The sequence below is a fragment of the Pseudonaja textilis genome, chromosome 2, assembly GCF_049901715.1.
Source record: "Pseudonaja textilis isolate UNSWEBS1 chromosome 2, rPseTex1.2, whole genome shotgun sequence".
NCBI lineage: Eukaryota > Metazoa > Chordata > Lepidosauria > Squamata > Elapidae > Pseudonaja > Pseudonaja textilis.
In genome coordinates, this window is record NC_141991.1 from 159501599 (window position 1) to 159525989 (window position 24391).

General features: G+C 36.1%; 1 protein-coding gene across 6 annotated transcripts in view; it reads right to left on the reverse strand.

Annotated features, from left to right (window-relative positions):
• The window catches only part of SPAG17 (sperm associated antigen 17), a 114227-nt gene that overhangs the window by 70046 nt on the left and 19790 nt on the right, over nt 1-24391 (reverse strand). For 4 of the 6 annotated variants that reach the window (XM_087926226.1, XM_087926227.1, XM_087926231.1 and 1 more), the window contains 12 exons: nt 23810-24026; nt 21908-22102; nt 19801-19976; nt 18606-18746; nt 17380-17461; nt 12608-12699; nt 11439-11576; nt 11233-11343; nt 8197-8347; nt 7711-7941; nt 2043-2144; nt 507-556 (listed from right to left, as the gene is read on the reverse strand). In XM_087926226.1, the coding sequence (XP_087782352.1) occupies nt 507-556; nt 2043-2144; nt 7711-7941; nt 8197-8347; nt 11233-11343; nt 11439-11576; nt 12608-12699; nt 17380-17461; nt 18606-18746; nt 19801-19976; nt 21908-22102; nt 23810-24026 (1686 nt within the window). The remainder of the gene's footprint in view (nt 1-506; nt 557-2042; nt 2145-7710; nt 7942-8196; nt 8348-11232; nt 11344-11438; nt 11577-12607; nt 12700-17379; nt 17462-18605; nt 18747-19800; nt 19977-21907; nt 22103-23809; nt 24027-24391) is intronic. The other 2 variants (XM_087926229.1, XM_087926232.1) reach the window with 2 other exon arrangements.

The following is a 24391-nucleotide window of genomic DNA, read 5'->3' on the forward strand; positions in this document are numbered from 1 at the left end:
AAAAGAAAGTGGAGATGATTGAAAAAACTGGAGTTCTTTAAGTAGTCATCAGCGTATTCCTAACTATCTCCTTGTTGAAAAAAAAATCCCTCTTTTGTGAAAACCAGCAAATATGATATGAAACAAAGATTATGGACGTTCTGTACCATGTGTGAATTTCAGATATAAACCATGCGAAAATACATTTTCACTTTCTTTCTTCTATTGTTTTCTCTGCAAACAATAAAACTTTAAATATACAAACAATACAGAATGATAACAGATGGGAATATGAAATAATTGATAACTGTCAACAGCATCATTTTTTCCCACGAACAGAACAGTATGAAATGAGAGGCTTCAATTCTAATTATGCTAGAATAGAGCACACATATCTTTACAAGCTCAAGTGTTTCAAGCTTCTTAAGAGATTCAACCTATTGTATATTTTTAAAATTAGAAACAAGGAATGCTCAATTACTAGAATTTATTTATTACATTCTGCTTCTTATTTCAGCACTTCTTACCTTATCTACAGAATTGTTCACACCATTTTCATGAACATCAGCAATCAAATCTGTGGAATGTGTTTGAAGATATATATAAAATGTTTAGAAATGTTAAGAGTCTATTATCTGGTTCCAATTATTTAAATGCTCAATGAACAGAATGGATACTATGCAATCTTCAAAAAATTATATTCATATATTCAAACCATTGTCTTTTCTTTTTCTCTTGGTATCTGCTTTCATATATTTATGCATGAAGACCTCAGGCCACAGCAGCTCTATTAACAGTCATAGCTTCTATGGCAGAATCACCTTCCTCAAGCTTCAGGCTTTTGAATATATGAAGAAGGAGCCACAGTAACCCTGTATCACTCTTCTCAGATTTGTGAAGGTAAATTCAGACATCAACAGTCTATAGCTCCTTTCATGAAGATCTTTACTCATGCAGCTATCTCCTTTCATCTCATGCTCATTGTAGAAGTTAGAACAGGGATAGTTCAAGAATCAAATTTCATTAACCCAGCAATATTGTTCTCCAGTTCTACATTATTTTATATACAATAAGCAATTCTTCATGTGCTAACTGTAAAGTCCAACAGAAAGTTAATGGAAAACCAACTGATCTTTAAAGGAACTCTTAAAGCATCATTCTTGCCGGTGCTTTGGAAAAGATAGGGATTTCTTCCATTTAAGAGGACAAGAACAATACTAATTTAATGGTCATAATTTTTGAAGTAGAGGGGATGCCTAGCAGTTAATAAGAACATACATGCTACATTAGAGAATGGGCAATACTGAAAAAGAGAAAGCCAGGGAAGAATGGCTTCAATCTGAATTACTAACTTTCCCAGACATACTCTTTATTTAGACTTGCAACTGAATTCATATAATAAGCAATCATTTTGAACAAGCAGATTTTCTTTCATAAGCAAATAGTGCGGTGGTCCCAAACGTTTTAGGGTTGATGAGCACATACAGAATATTAAGGACAAACCATAGGCTCTAGCACATTCACAAAGTAGCTGCCATGGGAACGTAACAAGTCACAAATCACCAATTTACAAGAATGCCACAATTACCCCTACTCCTTTTCAGGAGCAAGTTTACAAAGTGCTGGGGTGGAGCTAGTGGGAAAACTTTTTAATCTTGTAGAGTCCAGAGTCATTTTTGTACATAAAGACATGGTTGGACATTTGCATTTTGTTTTGCAGCATGTTCCTGTTTTTAATTAATGTAAAAACTTTTGACAAGAGATGTGCTAATGAGGTACACTGGCATCCCCACACACCATGCTAGGGTCTCTCTCTCTCTCCCTCTCTCCCTCCCCCCACCCTTCCAAGGCTAGGCATACAGTGTGCAATAAAAAAGCAATCTATGGTCATAAATTTATGCAGCAGTAAAAGTCTTGGAAACAATATTCTATGAATTAACCGATACCTCGTTAATGCTGCAAGTTTCTAATTTCCCAACATAGTGAACAAGGATTCCAGAGAGCATTCCAGAGTGAAAATGGAGAGGGAAAAGGAAAAAAACGTATTTCCAAGCAACGTATACCTGAGCTGAAAGATTTGGATTGTCTCTTGATATTTTCCTCCAGTAAAAAAGAGAAATGATTTTGACTTTGAGATGTACTATGCTCAGACTCAGAGTCTGGCTCTATGAAAAAAGAAATACAAAAAAGACAAATTAGATAAATTCTAAATCCACATTCATACAGGAGTTCCCTTGCATTCCCAATTCAGCTTTCAGCACTGAAAGTAGCAGTGCAGAAAAGGTTCCCCTTAGAAACTGGAAACAACTTTGTTTTGGAAAAGTAGAGCCTCTTTCATATGTGGGTACTGCAGAGATCAAAATGGAAGACCCTTGAAAAATATCAATATGAACATGATCTCAGACTTCATGTAAATTAACATTTATTCAATGTAAATTTTATTTAGTTTTTTGATATATCACTGAAGAACTACAGGTAATCCTTGATCTATAACAGTTCATTTAGTGATCGTTCAAAGTTACAATGGCACTGAAAAATGTGACCATTATTCGTAGTTACAACCTTTGCACCATCTCCAAGATCATGTGATCAAAATTCAGATGTTTGGCAACTGGTTCATAGTTATGACGATTACAGTGTCCCAGGGTCATGTTATCACATTTGGCAATCTTCTGACAAGCCAAGTCAATGGGGAAGCGAGATTCACTTAACAACCAGGGTACTAACTTATCAACAGCAATGATTCACTTAACAACTGTCACAAGGAAAGTCATGTCTCACTTAACAACAGAAATTTTGGGCTCAATTGTGGTTGTAAGTTGAGGATTACTTGTATTATCAAGCTCAAATGTTTTTATAATGTGAACACATTTCTAATCCTATCCTGTATGTGTCTACTCAGAAATAATTTCTCAATATGTCCTACTGTAGCTATTTCCCCAAAAGAATCTGATAGTGATAATCACAAGAACAAGAACAGTAACTAATTAATTTTATTTTGCATTTCATTCAAAAAGCTTAGAAAAACATACAAAGTTGTTCATCTGCTTTTATTCTCACAATACTTATGCTGCTGGTTAATAACATCCAAAGGGGCTTCACACAGCTGCATGGATATTTCAGCCTAAGTTTCCTATACCATCTGAGATGCTGTTAATCTATGTTGCAAAAGCAAACAAACAAAACAAACAAACAAACAAACAAACAAAAAACAGGAGTCTGGTACCACCTTTTCAGGCCAACACATTTCATTACAAGGCATAAACTCTTGTGAGATGTAGCTCACTTCATCACAACTGTAGCTCAATTCTTTCTTTTTTTTTGAAAATTTTATTTGCGTTTTCACACACACAAAAAACATAATACAAATAAAACATCTTTTTTTTGAAAATAGCATAGTCCCGGGTTATACTTCTTCATACAGACACAAATTCAATTTCATGCTCATTCTGGTGTTCTATGCCATATCTTATTACTGTTTTACATTTTCTAGGTAGTTTTTCCCCTCTTTTATTTTTCTCAACTTTATTTTGATTATCTCATCTCAATTCAAATCATTATATTTATACTTTTGTCTGTTCTGTTTCAATTTCATATTATTTTTTCTCGTTAAGCAAATTTTCTCCTGTAGTTACTAATTGGAGTATGACGCCTTTATATCTTTTAATTTTATCCATTCAACTCTTATTTAAGCTTCAATAGTATACCTTTAAGATTATAACATCCAATATAATACATAACTTCCAATCTAATTCTGCTTGGTACATTCTTAAAATACACACTATATTCTTAAAAAAAGATTATATATATGTGTAAATAAAACACTCATTCCATTCCAATTCAATTCTATCATTTATGTTCATTAACATCTTAACATCTTTAACATTTCTTTTCAATTAAATGTCATACTTCCTTGGGAACACTTATAAACTTTCCATAATTATTTTTTTGCCCTATTTTTCTTCACTTATATTTTATAAATCATTAATAATAATTAAAATGCTCCCATCCTTTCCTAATTTAATTCTCTCATTCACTTTATTTCATTTGTTTATTCACAAGCATTCCACTAGATTACAATAAATATATTATCCATCATTTTAAGCATATTTTCAAAGATTATTTCTATTTGTAATATAATAATACTATCTTATGTACCTTTGCAGAATCCCTTTTACAATTAAGTTTTCACCCATTATCTCTAACAGGCTTATACTTTCAATTCTTATACCTTTGCCCTGTTTCTCTATATCTTGTTTCTGTCCTTTATAACTTCTTTTCCTTTGCTTCTTCCCTCTCTTCTTCTCCCTCCCCTTTTTACCCCCTTGTCTCTCTACTTCTAATTCTCTCTTCTGTAATCCCCTCTTCTGTTGCTTTCTAATATTATACTTATTTTTCAAACTATTCTTCTTTTTTTTTTGGTCGTTTTTCAAATCTTAATTTTTCATTCTCTTCCCCCCTTTCCTTCCCCCCCCATAAAATTACTTGATCATTAAAGATGGATTCTTCTTTGTCTCAATCTTCTTGTTCTGAAAGCGTTTCTTGTTGTTTTCATAGTTCCAGATCTCCATTTCTGAGTTGAAATACGAAGCCAAAAGAACCCCTCCCTTCTTGTGCATTTTCTTTGTACTTTTTAAGTTCCATTTTCAGTTCTTCTAAAAGTGGTGCCATTTTAAACACTTTTAAAGAACCACCCGATTGATTTTAGTCATTTAAATGCAATAACCAAAAATCCAGAGAACACCAAGTAATCCAAATAATCCCAAACTGTTTCTTCTTGCTTCTTTTTTCAACTTTCTCTTCCTGGGGTTCTAATATTTTGTTGTCAAGTTTCAGTTAAAATGTATCTTTTAGGAATCTTGTTGAGGTTTTAGTTCCAGGCAGTCTCCTCCATTTTTCCAGATCCTGCCCTTTTATTCTTTTTCTTTCCTTTCCTGCTTTTAAAAGCTTTTAAGTATCCAGAAAACTTTATTATCCCTTTGACATTTTATTTTCAGCTTAAATGCCTATTGATGTCAATGGATGTCAGTGGATTTTTTTTTCAATTTCTTGCTTAAATCTCCTAGCTGTCATTATATAAAAGGGAGGAGAAAAACCAAACCAAATCCTTTCCCTTTTCTCTCTCCTTCGCTGCTTCAAAATCTTCTTTGGGAACAATGTTACTTTTTTATAGTTTAAATACCAGGGTACCTTGGTTTGTTGCTTTTGCAGTTTAACCTGGTCAACCAAGATTTTCACTTCTTATCTTCCTCCTGCACATTCTTTTCCGGTCAAGTTCTTCTTTGAGGTGGCCATTTCTGACCACTGCTGCAACCGCCTTCAGGAAAGGCAGTAATGGCCAGCTGAGGAGGAGAAATGCGGCTATCCTCAACCCTACTGGCAGACTCCCCCCTCTTCACCACCTCTAAGGGATGGCTTAGCCCCGAAGCCAGCCGGCTCGGGGCGCTCCGGCGGCGAGCACAGATAGAAACTGCGCACGATCGCAGTTTCGGTCTGTCAGCGAAGAAACTCAAACTGGAAGTCCAGCTCAATTCTTTTTGTGTAGCTCTTTTTTCCATGCAGTTCATAAAAGCTTTTAATGTGCTGCTTCAAAAAGGAGCCATCAGATTCCTTCTGATCGGCCTTGGTCTGACACCTTCTACAATGAGTAATTAACAAATGATCATCAAGATCATTAAATGAAATGTATCATTCTATTTTTTATTTCTACAGATAAATGTCTCAGCCCAATTAAAAAATCCTTCAATGGCATCATCCCATGCTTTATTATGATTAAAGCACCTATTTGTAAGTTAATTCGACATGGCTCAATTGATGTCCCTGCTCATGAGTAATTTACTGTCCCAAGAGGAAGTGGAAATTCTGAGAAAGAGGTTTCCTTCCCTGATTTCGTGCCTTGTCTCAAGATTTCCTCAGCTTTCTGTATAATAAATGTGCAAAATATTGCTACACTCTTTGAACTACAATTTTAAAAAATTTACTACAGGGAGTAATTAAAATATAATCCCTTCTCCTGCAAAGTAGTGTAATCTGCTCCATCATTTCTGTCTGTTTCCTGATTGTGTCAATTCAAATCCAGATACTCCAAAAGCTGTCCCCACCTTGCTTTTCAATCCTCTTTCCCATTCCTAATATTGCCTGTTTAGTTAGCAATTATCTTTCTGCACCACTGACTTGCAAACTGCTCTTTCATTGTCTTTGGAGGGTTTTTTCATCAGCCTCATGTTCTCTGTAGTCAATGCAACCATCTTGAAAGCTCTCACTTGGTAGCCATTTTTTTTCACTTAAAAAAAAAGAGGGCCAAGGATGATTATACTAATAGCCAACATGGGTTTGTCAAAAACAGATCATGCCCAACAAATTTTATTTCATTCTTGGACAAATTAGTGAATCAGTGTAATGCTGTGGACATAGTATACTTAGTTTTCAGCAAAGCATTTGATAAAAGTAGACCACAACCTATTTCTTGGCAAGCTAGAAAAATGTAGAACAGATAACACCAGACCAGATGGGTCTGTACCTGGCTGACAAATCGTACTCAACATGTAGTCTTCAATGGAACTACATCTACATGGAGGGAAATAAGCAGCGGGGTACCCCAAAGTTTCCTTTTGGGCCCGATACTCTTCAATATCTTCATAAATGATCTAGAATTCTAAATGAGGGAATAGAAGGGGAAGTCATCAAATTTGCAGATGACACTAAGATGGCAGGAATAGCCAACACACCAGAAGACAAGCTCAAGATCCAAAAAGATCTTGACAGGCTTTGATCACTAGATCCTATCTAATAAAATGAAATTCAACCTAAATCAAAGTAAGGTTTTACACTTAGGCAAGAAAAAACAACTGTACAGATACAGGGTAGGTAAAATTTGGCTTAATGCCAATAATTGTAAAAGGGGTCTTGGACTCCTAGTGGACAATTACTTAAATATGACCCAACAGTGTGTGGCAGCAGCCAAAAAACCCAATGCAATCCTCGGTTGCATTATGATATAGAATCAAGATTACGTGAAGTTCTAGTACTGTTTTACAAAGCCTTAGTTAAGATCACTTGAATACCACATCCCATTCTGGTCACCACAATATAAAAAAGATGTAGAAACTCTGGAAAGAATGCAGAGAAAAGCAACAAGAATGATCAGAGGGTTGGAGGCTAAAACATATGAAGAACGGTTACATGAATTGGTTATGTCTGGTCCAATGAAAACAAAGAATAGAGGAAGCATGAAGAGTAGTGTTCCGATATTTGAGGGGTTCCTATAAAAACGAGACGGTCAAACTATTAGCCAAAGCACCAAAAGGCAAGGCGAGGAACAATGGATGGAAACTAATTAAGAGAAGCGACCTAGAACTAAGGAGAACTTTCCTAACAGTGAGAGCAATCAACCTATGGAACAACTTACCTTCGGAAGCTGTGGGTGCTCCATCACTGGAGGCTTTCAAAAAGAGACTGGATAATCATTTATCTGAAATGGGTGTAGGGTCTCCTGCTTGAGCAGTGGGTTGGAATAGAAGACCTCCAAGGTCCCTTCCAACACTGTTATTCTGCGTTCTATGCTCTGATATTTTATGTTGTATATGGAAATTATATCATTTAGTGAACACAATTGTTAAAATGCCAGTTTGTTCTGATTTTCTTACTAGATATAATTTTTCAACAATAATTCAAGAAATTATAAACACTGTGCTTTAATATATTCACAAAATACATCTAAAATTTTTTTACCTGAATTATTCTGATTAAGTTCTTTAGAAAGCTTTTTGCAAATTAATTCTTGTCTCAGTTGTCTAGCAAACCTAGCAGGATTGTCCCATGGGATATAAGACACCTCATCATCACCACCAAGCATCTTGCCGGAACTTTCGAGCCGCCCAGAGTTATCGACTTTTGTCAGCTTCAAACTTTCAAAAGTAAATACTCGAAAAGCTCGTTCTACTTCAGCCCAATTCATATGTTCTACAAGAAAATTAAACCACAGAAAGAAAAATGTCTTTTTAAATTGCCTGAATTCGCTTTCTATTTTGTCAGAAATCTGTTTTTCATTCATGGCCGATTCAAATTTATTCCAACCAATGCATTCCCAGAAGCAAAAAAAAAAAAAAAATCAAATAAAGGAGGAAATTATTCTACTTCCCAGAGCATATAGAAATTTGATATAACAAAGATTTGGACTACTTTGGAAACAGTAAGCCAATAAAAGAATAATATTACCATCGGTACAATAGTGCATGAGTTCATGAAGCCTGGCAAGGCGTTTGGTATTGTTTGCAGGTGATGGAAGAGGGAATTTAAGAAGTTCCATCAAAGGCAGCTTTTCCATCATTTCCTCTTCAATCTTTATTGGGTCTAAACCATCTTTTACCTTAAGTGAAGAGAAACATGAAACTTCACTGCTTGTGCTATTGAAAGGAGGAAGGAGCAACTTTTCATACTGGGGAACATAAAAAGTGCCCTTTGCTTTTCTCTATCTCTCTTTGGAGCACTACAGCTTTCAGGGGAGAGGATTGGTGCCATAGAAATAAGCCAATACATGCATTATGCCTAGCAATAGTTTCACGTACTCATTTTTCTTCTTACTTTTTTGAAAAGCAAGACCATATTTAAGTGGGATGTCCTAAAGTATGCAATTCTATAAACGTACACTTTGGAAAATGAAAAGGTAAAACCTGAGCTCTATCTATTTTAATAACACAGGGTTAATATGTATTACATATGGTGATGATAGCTTCTTGATTAATTATGTTGGGTAACATTTTGTGCCATTTTATAACTCGTGCTGTAGGATTGTCTATTAATATTTCATAAGCAAAGGTTTTAGAAATAATCAATTAGGTTGCAAGAATGTCTTGATCTCTCAGCAGCTTTTAACGCCATCGACCATGGTATCTTTCAGAGATAGCTGTATAGTAAAAACTAACACAAACTAAACAGAGAAAAAGAAGAGAAGAGAAGAGAAAGAATAAAAAGTGCAGGGGAAAAAAGATAAAAGAAATAAAGAAATTACTTCCAACCTTTATGACAAGCATAGACAAATTTAGTAATTTTCCACCTCCCATAAGGTTACAAACAGATATCTCTTCACCCTATATCCTATCCTATCCCTTATTGATAAGCAAATCCATAAAACATCAATATTTGAATTTTGTCCATAAAGGTTGCCAGAACTTTAAAAAAAGTTTTATTTTAATCTTGAACAAATAAACCAACTTTATATTCCTTCCTTTTACTTTTAACAGTTTTAATCTTTAATTCAATCAGATATTATCATAGGATTTAATTTATCTTCAATTCTTCTTTATCCCATTGCATATATTTCTTCAAGGTTTTAACAAGCCTTATTTGTGGATCCAATAAGAAAATATTTTCCAGGTCATTCTCTTAGCTTATCATTTGTTTTTCATATTTAATTTTTTAAATGTCAGCCAGTTTCTTTTGCATATTCAGTAAAGAGTTCTTTTTCAAATCATTCTCTTGGCCTGCCACTTGTAGTTCCACATTTAGTACTTTATCTTGTCAAATCTGTTCCACATCTGTCATTCTTTCACGCCCTTGGAATCAGACCCAGCTACAACACAGGCTGTTTCAGGCACTCATTTGGTCCTTCCCAGCAATTCCTCCTGGAATCTCCCCATTAAAGTGTGCAACTTGCAATCAAGTAGCAAGATGATGAACTGACTAAAGATTGGCAGACTTGCATACAATTAGAAGAAAAGGAATTTAAATCACACAGTAAATTATCCCTTAGTAGAAGCAAATGGAGCATCTGAATTCCTTCAGCTTATCTGCAAATAGTTCCTGTTTTTATGTTTTGCCTTTTTCTCTGCTATCTCCTGCTGCCTTGCTGTTGAGACTTGTAGCAACAAATCCTCCAGTTAGTACTGTATTTTTCTAAGAACTGTGTCTGTTTCCTGGGGGGATGCTAAGAAAGTCAGGATGCAACACATTTCTACATTAATGTCTTTTGGAAATATTCTATTCATAGAAACAGACATCATTGCTGACATGGTTGAAATTGTAACTACTAATTTCTAGCTCCATTCCTCAGAGAATCCTTTAATTTTCAAATAACATTTTGTGTCATTTTATAAGTGACAGTATTAAACAACATTAAGAGCAGACTTGTATTTTCCCCTTGTGTTTGAAATCTTTAATAGTCTTTAGTGACCAGTTTCTAAAATCATAAAGAGACATATCTTTTTACGATTTACAATTACGAAGGAAGCCTAAATAAATCTGTTTCCCACAAGAAGCTATCTATTTCATATAGTCCATCCCAAAATGTTATGGTAAAAATCAATAGTCCAAATTTATATGGGCCCTTAATCCGTTTCTAACTTTCTTAGATCAAAATCTTATTTAGCTTGTTGTTTATCAAATTCTTTCTGTTCTTAGACTTACAGTTAATTTTTCTTCTGTTCAAAGTTGAAGGCAAACTTACTGTTGCCTTTTCCAACTTGTTATTCTGAAAGTCTCTCACAACTTTAAGACAGAGAATTTCCAAAAGAGATTAGACAGTGATTTTAGTGAACTTTGGGTCCTTTAAAAAGCTCTGCTATGATTATAAGCAAGATAACTAACTCCCTTGTCAACTGGTGCTCAACCTGCAGAAAACTACTTTCATATGGTTGGCTTGTGAGAAGCAGTCATCCACACAACATGTGTATCATCTCCCATCCTGTCTTTGTCTACTTACTGGCTCCTCAGTTTGTATCATGGTAGTAGATTCCACTTTCAGGGAAACATCTCTAGTCTGCCATACCTCTCCACGGAGTCCCATGCATACCTTTGTTTAAACTAGGCCATCATTTACTGTTAGTATCAATTAACATTTCTGCTAAAATATTGTGTCTTGAACTGGATCTTTAAAAAGTACAGTTAAGTTTTATCCTTAAAATCAATACATATTTATATACTAAGAGGTAATTTTTTATTTTTTTCTTGGTTGACCTTCATGATTTTAACTTTTGTCTTGATTTTCAAGACAAAATGGGGGGGGGAGTAAAATATTGTTCTTAAAAGCAGCTTATGAGACATTTTAGTATTTACATTGGGGGATCTAACCACATGGTATAATTTTATTATTAGATATATATGAGCACAGATTTTGCCTTTGCAGAGAATTGGATGTACTTACAGTTTATGCATTCTTTTGGAATTTGGCAAATTTATAATGAGGTATTCTTTGTTTTGTTTCTCTATTTTTGTATTATTGATAGGCAAAAAGCTGAAAAAAATGTTATATTATACCTTTAGGCAGTGCAGCTTCCGAGACAAATTATCATGATAGTTTAATATTAGAGGTCCTCTGGGAGCCATAACTTTTTCCTCATTTTCAGGATAAAAGGAATTATACAGCTCCTGTGAAAGGAAAGGAAGCATGCACTTAAAACTTGTTTATAATTTTTATAAAAGTATTAAATTTTTATAAAGGTATTAAATTAGACAACACAAACCATTTTTTCATTCTCAGGAAGGGCAAGTGAAGGTAGAATCGAAACAATATGATTGGCAATGGTATGATCCAACCCATCTTCACGTGGCAGTGGCATCACTTGGCTTGGTGGTGTAAGATTTTCTTCAGATGCGACAATCTAGTACAAATAAACATTTTATTTCATTATTCCAATGCTTTGGGAAAAAAACATGTTCAAGGAGTTATTAAAGATATTACAGTTACAGAACTTGTACCATCAATACAGGCAATCCTTGACCAAGAAACAGCAGGGATCCTGGGAAAATCCCCCAAAAAGTCTGCAGGAAAATTCCCCACCCCGTTTTCCTACCGATCGGTCATTCTGTATTTGAGATTGCAGGATACCATCTCCAGCTCTGTTCATGGGGGGGAGAGGGGGGGGGAGAGAGAGAGGCGGGGGAGGGAGGGATAGAGAGAGACTTTTGGCTTCCTGCAAGGAAAGCAACAGAAGCAGCAGAAGTCTTTCTTTCTCTCCCCCAAACTCCATCAGAAATGAGTCTTTGTGAGACTTGTCATGCCGGCGCAGCCTCTTGGAGCAGGATGCCTTGCAGGGTCCCAAAGACTCATTTCTGGCAGAGTTTAGTGGAGAGAAAGAAAAACTTTTGCTGCTTTCTTTGTGCAGCTAAAAACAGAAGAAGAAGCGGAAAGAAGCAACCTGGTGGCCAGGCAAGGCACATGGGGTGAGTGGGGCAAGTTCCCCCCATCTGCTTTTCCCCCCTGCCCTCAGTACCTCATGTTGTTCACAATGCGAGCAATGGAAGCCTTGTGTTCCCACGGACCATGTGGGTGGCACAGCCTTGTGTTCCCATGCAGCCTGGATTAATTAATTTGGGGGTGACATTACTCTGCAGACCACCAAAATTTTCTCATGGACCACCAGTGGTTGATGACCACAGTTCTAGATCACCCCAATGAATGTGTTAAACAAATGTATGATGAATGCAGTGGTCATTAAATGTGCATGGGTTGCCTTAGGGATGCCTGGGTCAGACCTCCCCCAACTCCTGAGATACCCCTGTACTCTGCTCCCTTTCCTTGGGATCCTCACAGCCATCTCCAACCCCTCCAATCCACAGATCACGAATGTAATTGGCAGACTCCATTACATTAGTAACGCAAGGACTACCTGTATAGCCCATGTTCGCTTACCTGCTGCAACATACACTCCAGTAATAAGGCAACAGAAACCACCTCATCAGGGACACAACTCAGGAGATCATTGTAGTACCTCATGTCTACATCTGTAATAATAACATTATTTTAATAAAAATAAAATTTAAAAATGTGTCTAAAACATTGAGGTATACAGAGCTACCAATAAATACAATATGAGAATATTATAAACCTGTGAATATTCTCAAAATAAGGTGATTCTTTTTCCAATAGGCCCTTTCATTTGAAGCCAAAGAAGGAAAGCACTGAAAGGTTTTTCTCTCAATCTACAGAAAATAATTATTTAAACAAATATATATCATGCCCAGTATTTCCTAGTCGAACCACAGACAACTACAGTGATCTAATACATATCGATTTTACAGAAGACAATGTTGAAAAAGCACTATGCAATCTAAAACCATCTCTATCTATTGGATCAGACGGAATATGTGCCTATTTCTTAAAAAAGCTATCCATTGCCATAGCCGAACCTCTAAGCATAATCTTTGAAAAATCTTTCAGGACCAGCTCCTTGCCAAAACTATGGTCACAAGCCATGGTCATCCCCATCTTCAAAAAGGGACACTCCAGCCTAGTTGAAAATTACAGACCAATCTCCTTATGCTGCGTCACCCGTAAAGTCATGGAATCAATTATTAACCAATCCATTATCCTCCACTTAGAGACAAACAACCTACTGTCCAATAAACAATTTGGTTTCAGAAAAAATCTATCCTGTAATCTGCAACTCTTACACTGCAAAAACATATGGACTACACAACTTGATCAGGGCAAAGCAAAAACGCAATCTACATAGACTTCTGTAAAGCCTCTGATTCAGTGGTATGCAACAAGCTACTCCTAAAACTAAAATCTTATGGTATCTCTGGACACCTGCATAACTGGATAGAAGCATTCCTGTCAAACAGACATCAAATGGTCAAAATTGGGAGTGTCCTATCAAATTCTGTACCTGTCAACAGTGGTGGCCCCCAAGGCAGTGTTCTAGGACCAACTCTCTTCATACTCTACATAAATGACCTCTGTGATCATATTAAGAGCAACTGCATCCTCTTTGCTGACGATGTAAAGCTATTCAACACCACCGACAATACTGCTACCCTTCAAAAAGACCTCGACTATGTATCAGAGTGGTCAAACAAATGGCAACTTCAAATCTCAACAAACAAATGCTCTGTCTTACATATTGGCAAAAAAAATCAGAAAATAAAATACAGGCTGAATAGTCAAGATCTTGTTGATGATCCAAACTCTGTCAAGGATCTTGGAGTACTCATCTCTAATGATCTAAGTGCTAGAGCCCACTGTAACTACATAGCCAAAAAGGTGTTAAGAGTTGTTAACCTAATTTTACGTAGCTTTTTCTCTGGTAATATCACACTAATAACTAAAGCATACAAAACATTTGCTAGACCAATACTCGAATACAGCTCATCAGTCTGGAACCTACATTACGTTTCTGATATTAACACAGTTGAGAAAGTCCAGAAATATTTCACAAGAAGAGTTCTCCACTCCTCTACTCGTTGCAGAATACCTTATGCCACCAGACTTGAAATTCTAGACCTAGAAAAGCTAGAACTACGCCGCCTTCAGTCCGATCTAAGTATAGTATATAAAATCATACATTGCAATGTCCTACCTGTCAATGAATACTTCAGCTTCAACCATAACAATACAAGAGAAAACAATAGATACAAACTCAAGGTTAATCGCACCAAACTTGATTGCAGGAAATACGACTTCAGAAACAGAGTGATCAATGTCTGGAATACTCTACCTGACTCTGTGGTTTCTTCCCCAAACCCTAAAAACTTTAACCTTAGACTTTCTACTATTGACCTCATCCCTTTCTGTAGGGGCCGTGCATAAGCACACCAACATGCCTACCGTCCCTGTCCTATTGTTTCTTTTATTTTTCTTATATGTATCCATGTATTCATAACTATGTTTTTACTTATATCTATTATCTTGTAAGCAATTGACAAACCAAATAAATAAAATAAATTAAATAACCTTAACAAAAGGAAGAAAATCTTCCTGAAGGTGTGCAAGGCATCAAATCAAGGCTTTGATTCACAATGGTGAGCCTTATGATGGAAAGCCAGCAGTACAAAGTCTTGAAAGATTATGATACCGTAGTCTGTGATTGCCTTAAACCTGCTTGGGGACATTTTTAATTTAAATGTCATCTGATCTGAGGATACTTTCAGTTGATATGGCTGGCAACCCTGCTCATACTTTTCTTGATCCTTAAAATGTAAACAGGAGTTGGTCTACTGACTCAATTACCCTACATGATCTCTCCTGTTTCTTCAAGTCATACTGACTCTTGCTTTTTTTAAGAGAATGAGAAACCAACAACCAATACTAGCAAATATTCAGAAAACATGCAATCCAATCCATGTTAATTATTGCTGCAATGAAAATTTACTTCACTGAAACCATCATATCCATGCCCTGTTATCAAAGTGGTAAAAGACTTGTAACAATCTGCAAAAAACATAGAGAATGGCGTGGAAGGGCAGGAAGAAGAACTGCTATCATAGCAATGGCCAGGATTTGAGCAGCGACAGGCCTCTCTCTAAGTCATACGAAAATAAAGTGAGGGAGGTAGAAAGCACATTCAAACATGCAAGATTCTGTAAGAATAAAAGCAGTACTGACCTATATTGCACTGGTTTCTTTATCTCATAGGGCTGACACTATATAACTAATATAATTATTATCCAGAATCATTTCCCATGAGATGGACTGCTATATACTGTATTTTTCAAAGTATAAGACATACTTTTTCCACCCCCAAAAGTGAGTAGAAATGTCTGTGCATCTTATACACCAAATATTGCAGAAGCCCACCACCACCACCGCACCCTTCAGCCTCTGCCTCCCAGCAATCTGCCTCCTTGCAGCCAACAGCAAACAGCCTGTTCAGCTTCAGCAGAGTCTGATTAGCACAAGCAGCCGATTGTTAGTAGGATCGGCCTCCCAATGATCAGCAGTTTCAAGCTGCAGGGATTCCCATTGCCTATTGCCGCCTGTGCGTGCCCCATTTTCCACCCGTTCTGATCCCCACTGCCTGGAATGGGCCAAAAATGGGGCATACGGAGGCCGAGAACGGGGTGTGCTGAGGCTGAAACAGCTGTTCGTTGGGAGGCCGATCCAACTGACAATCAGCTGTTTGTGCTAACCAAGCTGTGCTGAAATTGAAACTGAAACAGGCTGTTTGCTGTTGGCTGCAAGGAGGCAAATTGCTGGGAGGCAGAGGCAGATTTTTTTTTCTTGTTTTCCTCCCCAAAAGCTAGGAGCATCTTATACTCCAAAAATACAGTAAATTTGATTAATAAATAAATAGGACATAAATCATTAATGTCAGTTGTGATTAATTTTCAGGAAATCTTGTGAACAAAATAATTCACATTTATTCCAGCTTAAATGCCATAATTTATCAAAATCAGTGCCTCTTTCTTCAACGTTTTTTTTAGATCTACAAGGTTCTTGAAGAGTGAGACACACCATGTCTATTGATCCTTTCCTATCCAATTTGACAGAATTGGACTGAATTACCAAAGCAGCATTAGCATCACTGAGGAATGATTAAGTTTCAGCAACTTTATAAAGGATCCTGCTTTATCCAAAAGTACATATGAATTTTATTCTAAATAATTATATATACTACTACTTTTTAAAATCTGAGGGCTGTTCATAATCGAACAATGAGAGAACAATCTCTAGTATTGGAGACTTCTATAGTGCCAAACTCATTATGAGAATTATTCAGCTCAACTGGGCATTTTAAATTTAATCATTTCATCTTAAATTCAATGAGTGCCACAGTTGCTGTTTATCTGCCAATGTTTATTATTAGGGATTGTTTTCTCATTGTTTTATTATGAACAACCCTCATTTTTAACTTTTATAACTTCCTAACTGCACGCTCAATTTGGAGCAATGGTTAATAGTGCTGAACTAGGAGTAGAACAACACAGGTTCCAATTCTCCCCAACCAGAAAAGCCAACAGTTACTTTCTCTCACAGCTAGATTATGGTAGGAAATAAAAAAATTCTACTAGGTACCAGCAAAATATTTCCAAAAATGTTGCCAAAAACCCTGAATGGACCTGTTGAACCTGTCCATTTAGTCATTAGGAGTCAAGACTGATTTACAGGACCATAACAACAATCGTATTATAACTTATTATTATAATGGATATTCACTCTAGCTTGGAATAGCCTGGAAATACTGTATACAGTATCTAACAACACACTTAAAGCATGTTGGTAATCTAACTTCCAAGCTGTATGTTCTAGTCACCCGCAGAATGATTTGGTCATCCCTTGCAAAGTATGGGTTTGCTACTTAACCATTTTGTGGTTAAGTTTGAAATATAAGTAGTCAGTGCCTATTGAAGAACAGGGATTACATTCTTCAAGGGATTCAGATTTGTTTTATCTACTTTCTGGAGTATGTCAATAATCTTCATAAAGTGTACTTTATGCTTATAAAGCTAGAGAAAATACCTTCAGCAGTTAATGATCAATGGCAATAGGGACAGAAATTTCTGGGGTTATCTGTCATGTTAATACAGCTATATAGAGAACCCAGAAATGAAAAGACCATCAGAAATATTCCCATGGCTATCACCAACATTTTGCACAATGTTATACTGCACACGTTCCTAGATCAGTGAAAAGGAATTGTTCTGATAATTTTTGTACAATAACTCAGGTTATTTTATATGTACCTGCAGTTAAAACTGGGAGTGGCACAGGCTCATCTATAGCCTGCTTTTTTTTTGTAGGAGTAACTGGAACAGACATATGTACCTAGTGAAATAAAACATAAATTAAAACAAAATAATCCATTTTTATGCTTTAACTTTGTTACAGCTAAAAAAAAAGTGAATAAAATTATGTGGGCTAGTATCCCTCTGGGCACACCGAGGGATATACCTGGATTTAAGAATGCATGGTATCAACTTCCTTCAAGAAGCAACAGAGCATCTGCTCCTGAAGAGGCCATATCTTGATTCACTAACACTCTTCAGGGTTCAAAAAAGTCTAGTACCAGGACTAGAAGGGAAGAAATATGCCCCCTCTAATCCTGTTAGACGTCTTATTATATGACTGCATTGACTATGGTTTTCTCCTGGATCACCAGTGACAGCTGGAAGTGGGATTACTGTTTTATGATGGTTCAGCTTCTTCATAACAGAACAGCTCTAGTCAATAGTTATTGGCCAGGGAAGTGATTCTGTCCATGGCCAAAATATAGCTATTGCTTTGGCTCACATTTCTCCCTCCTGCTATTTGACATCTAGGTAAATCTGCTGGGAGAAGCAACCAGTCAGTTCAGGATGATGTATCATCAATATACTTGTGATTCACTGCTCAGTCAGTGTCCCAGCCTGAGAAATGAGAGAGGCAGGAACCCAAAGCAGACCTTCTTGGTGGTGGCTATATGGCAGTGGAACAGCTTACTCCCAATGCAGATTCCCTTCACATTGCTGAGCTTCAGAAAGGTATTAAAATCATTGTTTCCCCAGATATTTGAGGTCTAGTAGTTGAACTTGGGCTGACTTTTTTGTTGGCTTTAATAGGCTATCCAATTACTTTACTTAATATAAATTACATTTTAAAGTAATTTTTAGTTGAATGTTTCTTATAGGGATTGATGGCATTGTTTTTATTTCTTTATCTGTTGTCTGTATACTACCTATCATTTTGGAATATGCTGCTATATTAATTTTGTAATAATAAAATAGATAAATATCTTGCAAGTCTAGTAGGTAATTAGTAATACCCAGTAAATTGAAGGAGCAATTCAACAGTAATTACTCCATCACTACACTTAGTTCTGAACTATGATATAGGTCTTAACAATATCCAAATGATGGGATTTTAAGCAAAATGTATTTTCATACCAGATTTTACATATAATATTACAATATTTTTTGCTATTACCACAAACCTCTAATTTACTTTTCCTTTCTACCACAGGTACATTAATAAATCTAGTTGAATTCAAGTAGTACTGGTGTTGTCTTTTCCAATCCAGGCAGTCGTACATTAAACATGCAACATTTTCAAAGATTTCTGTTCCAGTTTCAAGCTATGTAGCAGAAGACAAAAAAATGTAAAGGGAGAGTTTACAATAGTTATTTGCTTATTCACTTTATATCCCAGCTTCTATTGTTCTACTCAAATGAGTACTTAAGTAAAAGCAAGAGGCAACTGGCATAAAAGTTTTAGCAACAATATGCATCCAATTTAACAATATAATGAAATACGATTTTTGTGCTGTTCAGATTGAATGGTTTAAATTGTTAATATTTTTATTTTGGAAGAATTACAATAAAAAGTTATTCCATCCCTTACTATTGTACCCAGCTGTCTGTTTAATCAATTATAATTCAAGAACCCAATCTTCTTGAATCATTGCTAAAAATTATTTTCCCTCCCCAACATCCATTGTAGAGAATTTTCTCATGGGGAATTCTTTTGGTTTGTAAAGGAAATATGCACATGGTCTTACAGGAGAACAAATAGGATCACAAATGGGATTCTTAGGCAATTAATTTCTTCCTTCTGGATTGCCCATCCATACTATTTCTATTTCTAAATCTTGTTATGCATGCTTATTTCATCTGTTTCCAGACAAACTTTGGAACATTTTCAACTGTTTTATTTCACTTTGATGGATTAAATACTGTAATACATCTTTATCATAATTTTCATCTATTATGTCAAGCAAATTTTTGACAATAAATTTTGTCAAGAAGTATATGAGAAAACAGGAAAATAATAAGATCAATAATCAGAACCAGAAATTATTCAATGGTATGGCTATGGACATCAGTGGAGTGTGCAAAGTTTGAGAAATTAAGCTTAAGAACATTCCTCTTCTATATAGTTTGGTCTATTAGAGAAAAAAAATCAGAAGCAGCAAAATTCCAAAACTCTATTTCACCTAACCCATTATCTGCCACAGTGACTGGCACATGTCCCCTTAAAATGCTTACTCACCAGGAAATATGGCCATTGCCAGTAAGCAAAGAAAGTTTAAGGTGCTAGGATGAAGGACCTGAATTAGAGACAAATGTTAAAACACTTTATGCCCCTAAACCCAACAAGAATGCCCTTTTGTATAAGAACAGGCTACTAACCACCAAGTCATTGTTGCTCCAGTCCACAGGAAAGGAAGACTCCTGGACTTTGTGATATAGTCTAGCTATCTGAAAAATATTTGATCCTGGTTTTCCATTGTTCAGGATTGGCTCCACATATTTCCAGAATGTTTCCAGGTCTTTATCTGCTTTTTGCTTCTTTTTGCTTTCAGATTCTACAATTTGAATTGCATCAGAAACAGATTAATGTGCTATATTTGTATATCCATGGCTAAAACGAAATATACTTTGGTGAAGAAGAAAACGAAGATGTATTCACTCCTGCTACTAATTTAAGATTCATCTCCCATTAACATTAAACACACTTTTTTAAAAAAATGTCTTAAATCCATTTAATTATAAAACAAAGATGATATAAAGAAAGATGAACCACTAGAATGCACTCACCTGGAGTACTGCAGAACTTTTTTTTTTTTAAAGTGGAGCATAAACTTTCAAAATGTATGCATGGAAACCCAGCTTTATTCCCTCCAGTAAAACAATAGAACATCAGTATCATTCTGTATTTCACTACACTACTGGCACTGTTGACTGCAGTGCATACTCTGAAGATTATTTTAAAAAGAGAACGGAAAATGTAACTGAGGTGCTGGCAAAAGGGAAAAAAAGCCACAAAGTTTTGGGGGAACACCCAATGTCCTGAGATGCCAGGGACCAGCCAGTGTCCCTAAGAACCTTCATATGTACTAAGAACATTTTTATATCTACTGTGTGCCAGACTTTCTGGGTGATTCCTGTATCTCTTATGTGCTAGCCTGACTGGGTAGAATGTAAGAAAAGGTATAAATATAAGAATCTCTGTGTGTGTTCGGGGCTTCCTCTCTGTTAGAGGGGCCCGTGACCCGTCTTTGTTCAGCTGAAGAAACACATAATCTAAAACAGTGGCCCTCAACCTTTTTTGTGCCGCGGCCCCGTACTGGAATCACAAAATCATCCGTGGCCCGGTACCGGCATCAGCACGCATGGCAAAGCGAGCCGAGTGACCGGCCAGCCAGCTGTCCCCCGCTTCTCCCTGCCACCTTCAACTCCTCCTTTGTACCTGTGTCGATGGGCTTTGGGACGGCTTCGGGACGGTCGCTCGGCTCGCCTTGCCATGCGTGCTGAAAGAATCCTCGCACCTTAGTTTTGTTCGAAGCTCCCCCCCCTTCAATGAAACTAAGGCGCGAGGATTCTTTCAGCACCCAAACGCTGCTTTCTACCCAGAAAAGCTCACCAGAAGCACTTTTTCATCAAAACAAGATGGCGGCGCCAAGCAAACCGGCGGCCCGGTAGAAATTGTTCCACGGACCGGTACCGGTCGGGGACCGGTGGTTGGGGACCCCTGATCTAAAAGACAATATCATTATTTTGTGTATTTTTTACCAAGCCATACCTTGAATCCAGCACAACAGTATCTTATGATTATGGTCTATGACCGATCACTTTGTTGTTTGTATGTACACTGAGAGTTTATGCACCAGAGACAAATTTCTAGCATGTCCAATCACGCTTGGCCAGTAAAGAATAATCCAATTAAAGAACATCACCAACACTTTGAATTGAGCCTTGGAAAAAAACTGGTAAGACATGTAGATCTTGCAAGAGACAGGTCCTGCAATCACCCAGCAACACAACTGCATTCTTGACTAGTTATAGTTTTGGAAAAATTATTTCAAGGGAAGTTGCAAGTACTGCTTGTTGTCATAATTCAATCTTCAGGGGGCAAAACTAACATATTGCAAACAATATCCTTTCAAGTATATATGCACAACTTTCAGCTGCTGGTGATTCCCAAAAGATCACCAAAGGATATCATGGCCTTACTTGAATCACTTGACTATATTTCTGTTATGTTATCAATGGATGAGAAGTTAGTATGATCCCTCACTATTTTTTAAGACATGACTTTATCTCTCACTAATGCCTATTTGCTCTCTTTAGGACATGCCTCTATCACTAAATTCTTTTATTTGTCATTCCCAAGGAAACAGACCCCCAAAATAAGATAAAGATTTAAGTCTATAGAAAGATCAATAATAAGTATGCATCTTTTTAAAATTATACTTTACTTTAAAAATATACATATTTGTAATAATTAGGAGCCTACCTTCTGATGCAAGAGATGGTTCTTCCTGCAATGTAGTTGTTTCTAAATAGGTCTGGAGTGGCTCATAATTGTCAGAAGAAATCTGAATGATGCTTCCAATATTGATGCCCAGATCAGACAGTATAGGTAAAAGTTGAGGATTGTAAAAACCAGTAATTATGAAATAATACTGAGCACCATCATCTGGTTCATCATCTGTTTGAAACATTATATAGAATCCCATGCTTTGATTAAGATATATGATTGGGATAATATCTGAATATCTGAATTGGCCTCTTCAGTTGATGGTCAGGTACATGTGTGTATAATGTAATACACATACATGTACATGTGCATATACACACAGTATATATTCATATGTTGCATACATTTATTTTATTTATATGACCATCCATCATATGTATATGATGTATATTTAAAACAGATAAAAACCAAATAAAAGAAATAACCAAAATTGTAAGTTACATATATAGCATAAAATAGCAACTCACAGCATCCTCCACTCAATACAACCAGGAAATGGGCTCACCATACTATCAGGCCCCAGGATTTATGGTAAAACCAGGTTTTTAATGTCTTGCAAAAGGCCAGTAAGCAGGGGCAAGTCTGATCTCTGACAAGAGAACATTCAAGAGGCATGCCACAAATAGCATCTCACAAAATAATGGCTAGATTTTTATTAAAAATCATAGGAAGGTTAAAAGGTAGCATTTCATACCTGTACAATTGTTTCATTTACACCCATTCACATTTTTCTTTCATTTATAATAAATATCAAATATTACTTGTAACAAATTCAACTGAAATGACTGATATTATTGTTCAATAGTCCTACAGAAAATTTTATCACTCTAGTTGCTGTATGGTTACTTAGGGCACATCACTAACTCTCAAAAAATAGAAACAGCCATGGTTAAAAACTGAAAAGAAAGTAGGTGGGCAAGAATGGAGAATTAAGTTCAATAAACTAATTTAAGAATTCATAAATCAAATCACTGAGAAAGTAGAACAGCTTGCTGGGAATTTTTATTACAATGCAATGCTTGGTGTCCCCAAAATAATGGCACAAAAAGATATGATTATGTCTTTGTTGGCTTGTAAACATATTTACATTATACCCAGTGGAAGATAGTATAAAGAGGTTTTATTTGGATATGGATGCAAGAGCTCAGTAAAGACATGGAATCATTTTTGGTGTTACAAAGTTTACTCAAAACCAAATCACACTGACTTCAGTGAGGCTAACTCCAAATTAAGGTGTGAATAAAATTGCAAGCTTAAGGTATTTTTCAATTCACTGAATATCCTTCTGATTCATGTATTCAGAAATTTCATGATCAAGAGTTGAATCTACCATGAACTTCCTGCTTGGACTTTATGAAACAATCTTAAGATTTGAATTTTGAGCATATATTGTCATTTATTGGTTTAACTGAAACATCAACAGCACAATCAGCTATTCATGAGAGAAAAATGCTTTCTCTTTGCATGCTGAAAAAACAGCATTGACTATGTTTGCCCTGAGAAAACAAAATCCACAGAGGTAATATTAGATCAACAAGTTATATGATATTTGGAAGCTTTGCCGGGATCTCTAAGATAGAAATTATTTTACCAAGTGGAATTCAGTTGTTCTACCTGATAATGCCCAATTTGCACATTTGGAGATTTTTTTCACTCCATATAAAAATGCAAGCTAGTATAAACATAGTTATTTGCTAATCACATTTCCTTCCACACACAAAAACCTTTTCTAATGGACAATTCAAAGTAACTTAAATACTTGCAACTATTTTAAGACTTGTGGCGAATCTTGTATAATATATGTAACAATCTGAAAGAAGTCTGGAATGGAAAGATTCACTTTTAAGGAGGGGATACAATGATGCACTTTTTACCTACCAATGAATTTATCAAGCTCATCTTCTTCCCCACGTCTTTTAAGTTTGGTATCCTTTTTAACAATTGTCGCCGATATATTTGGTGAATCAGTGGACCGCTTTCCTTTGCCTCCTTTTCCAGCCTTGGCACTGGCAGGCTTCTCTTTTTCCTTCTCCTTCTTAGGTTTTCCTTTCCCCTTTCCCTTGTCTTCTTTCTCCTTGTCTCGCTCCTCTAGTGCCTGTTGAATTAGAGAAATTGCATCACTATGCTCTTGTAAATGTTAAAGAAAAGTTGTTATAAAATCTAATTCATACATCAGCTTTTTAAAAAAAAAAATCAAAGCCATATTTCATTCATATTTCATTTACCATCTGTCTCTCAAAAGAAATGAACAATTAAAACCATTATGAAGAAAATAAGTAATGTTTGAGATCTTCCTCACTGTCACTGAGAATATTCTTCCTACAGACTACTGAAATATACTTTGCTTGGCAGTTGACTCATTTGTTGAAACACTATAGAAAACACACACACACACACACACACACAGACATGTAGTCACACACACTTGGAAAGCACTGTGTTCCTTTTTCTCTTAACGTT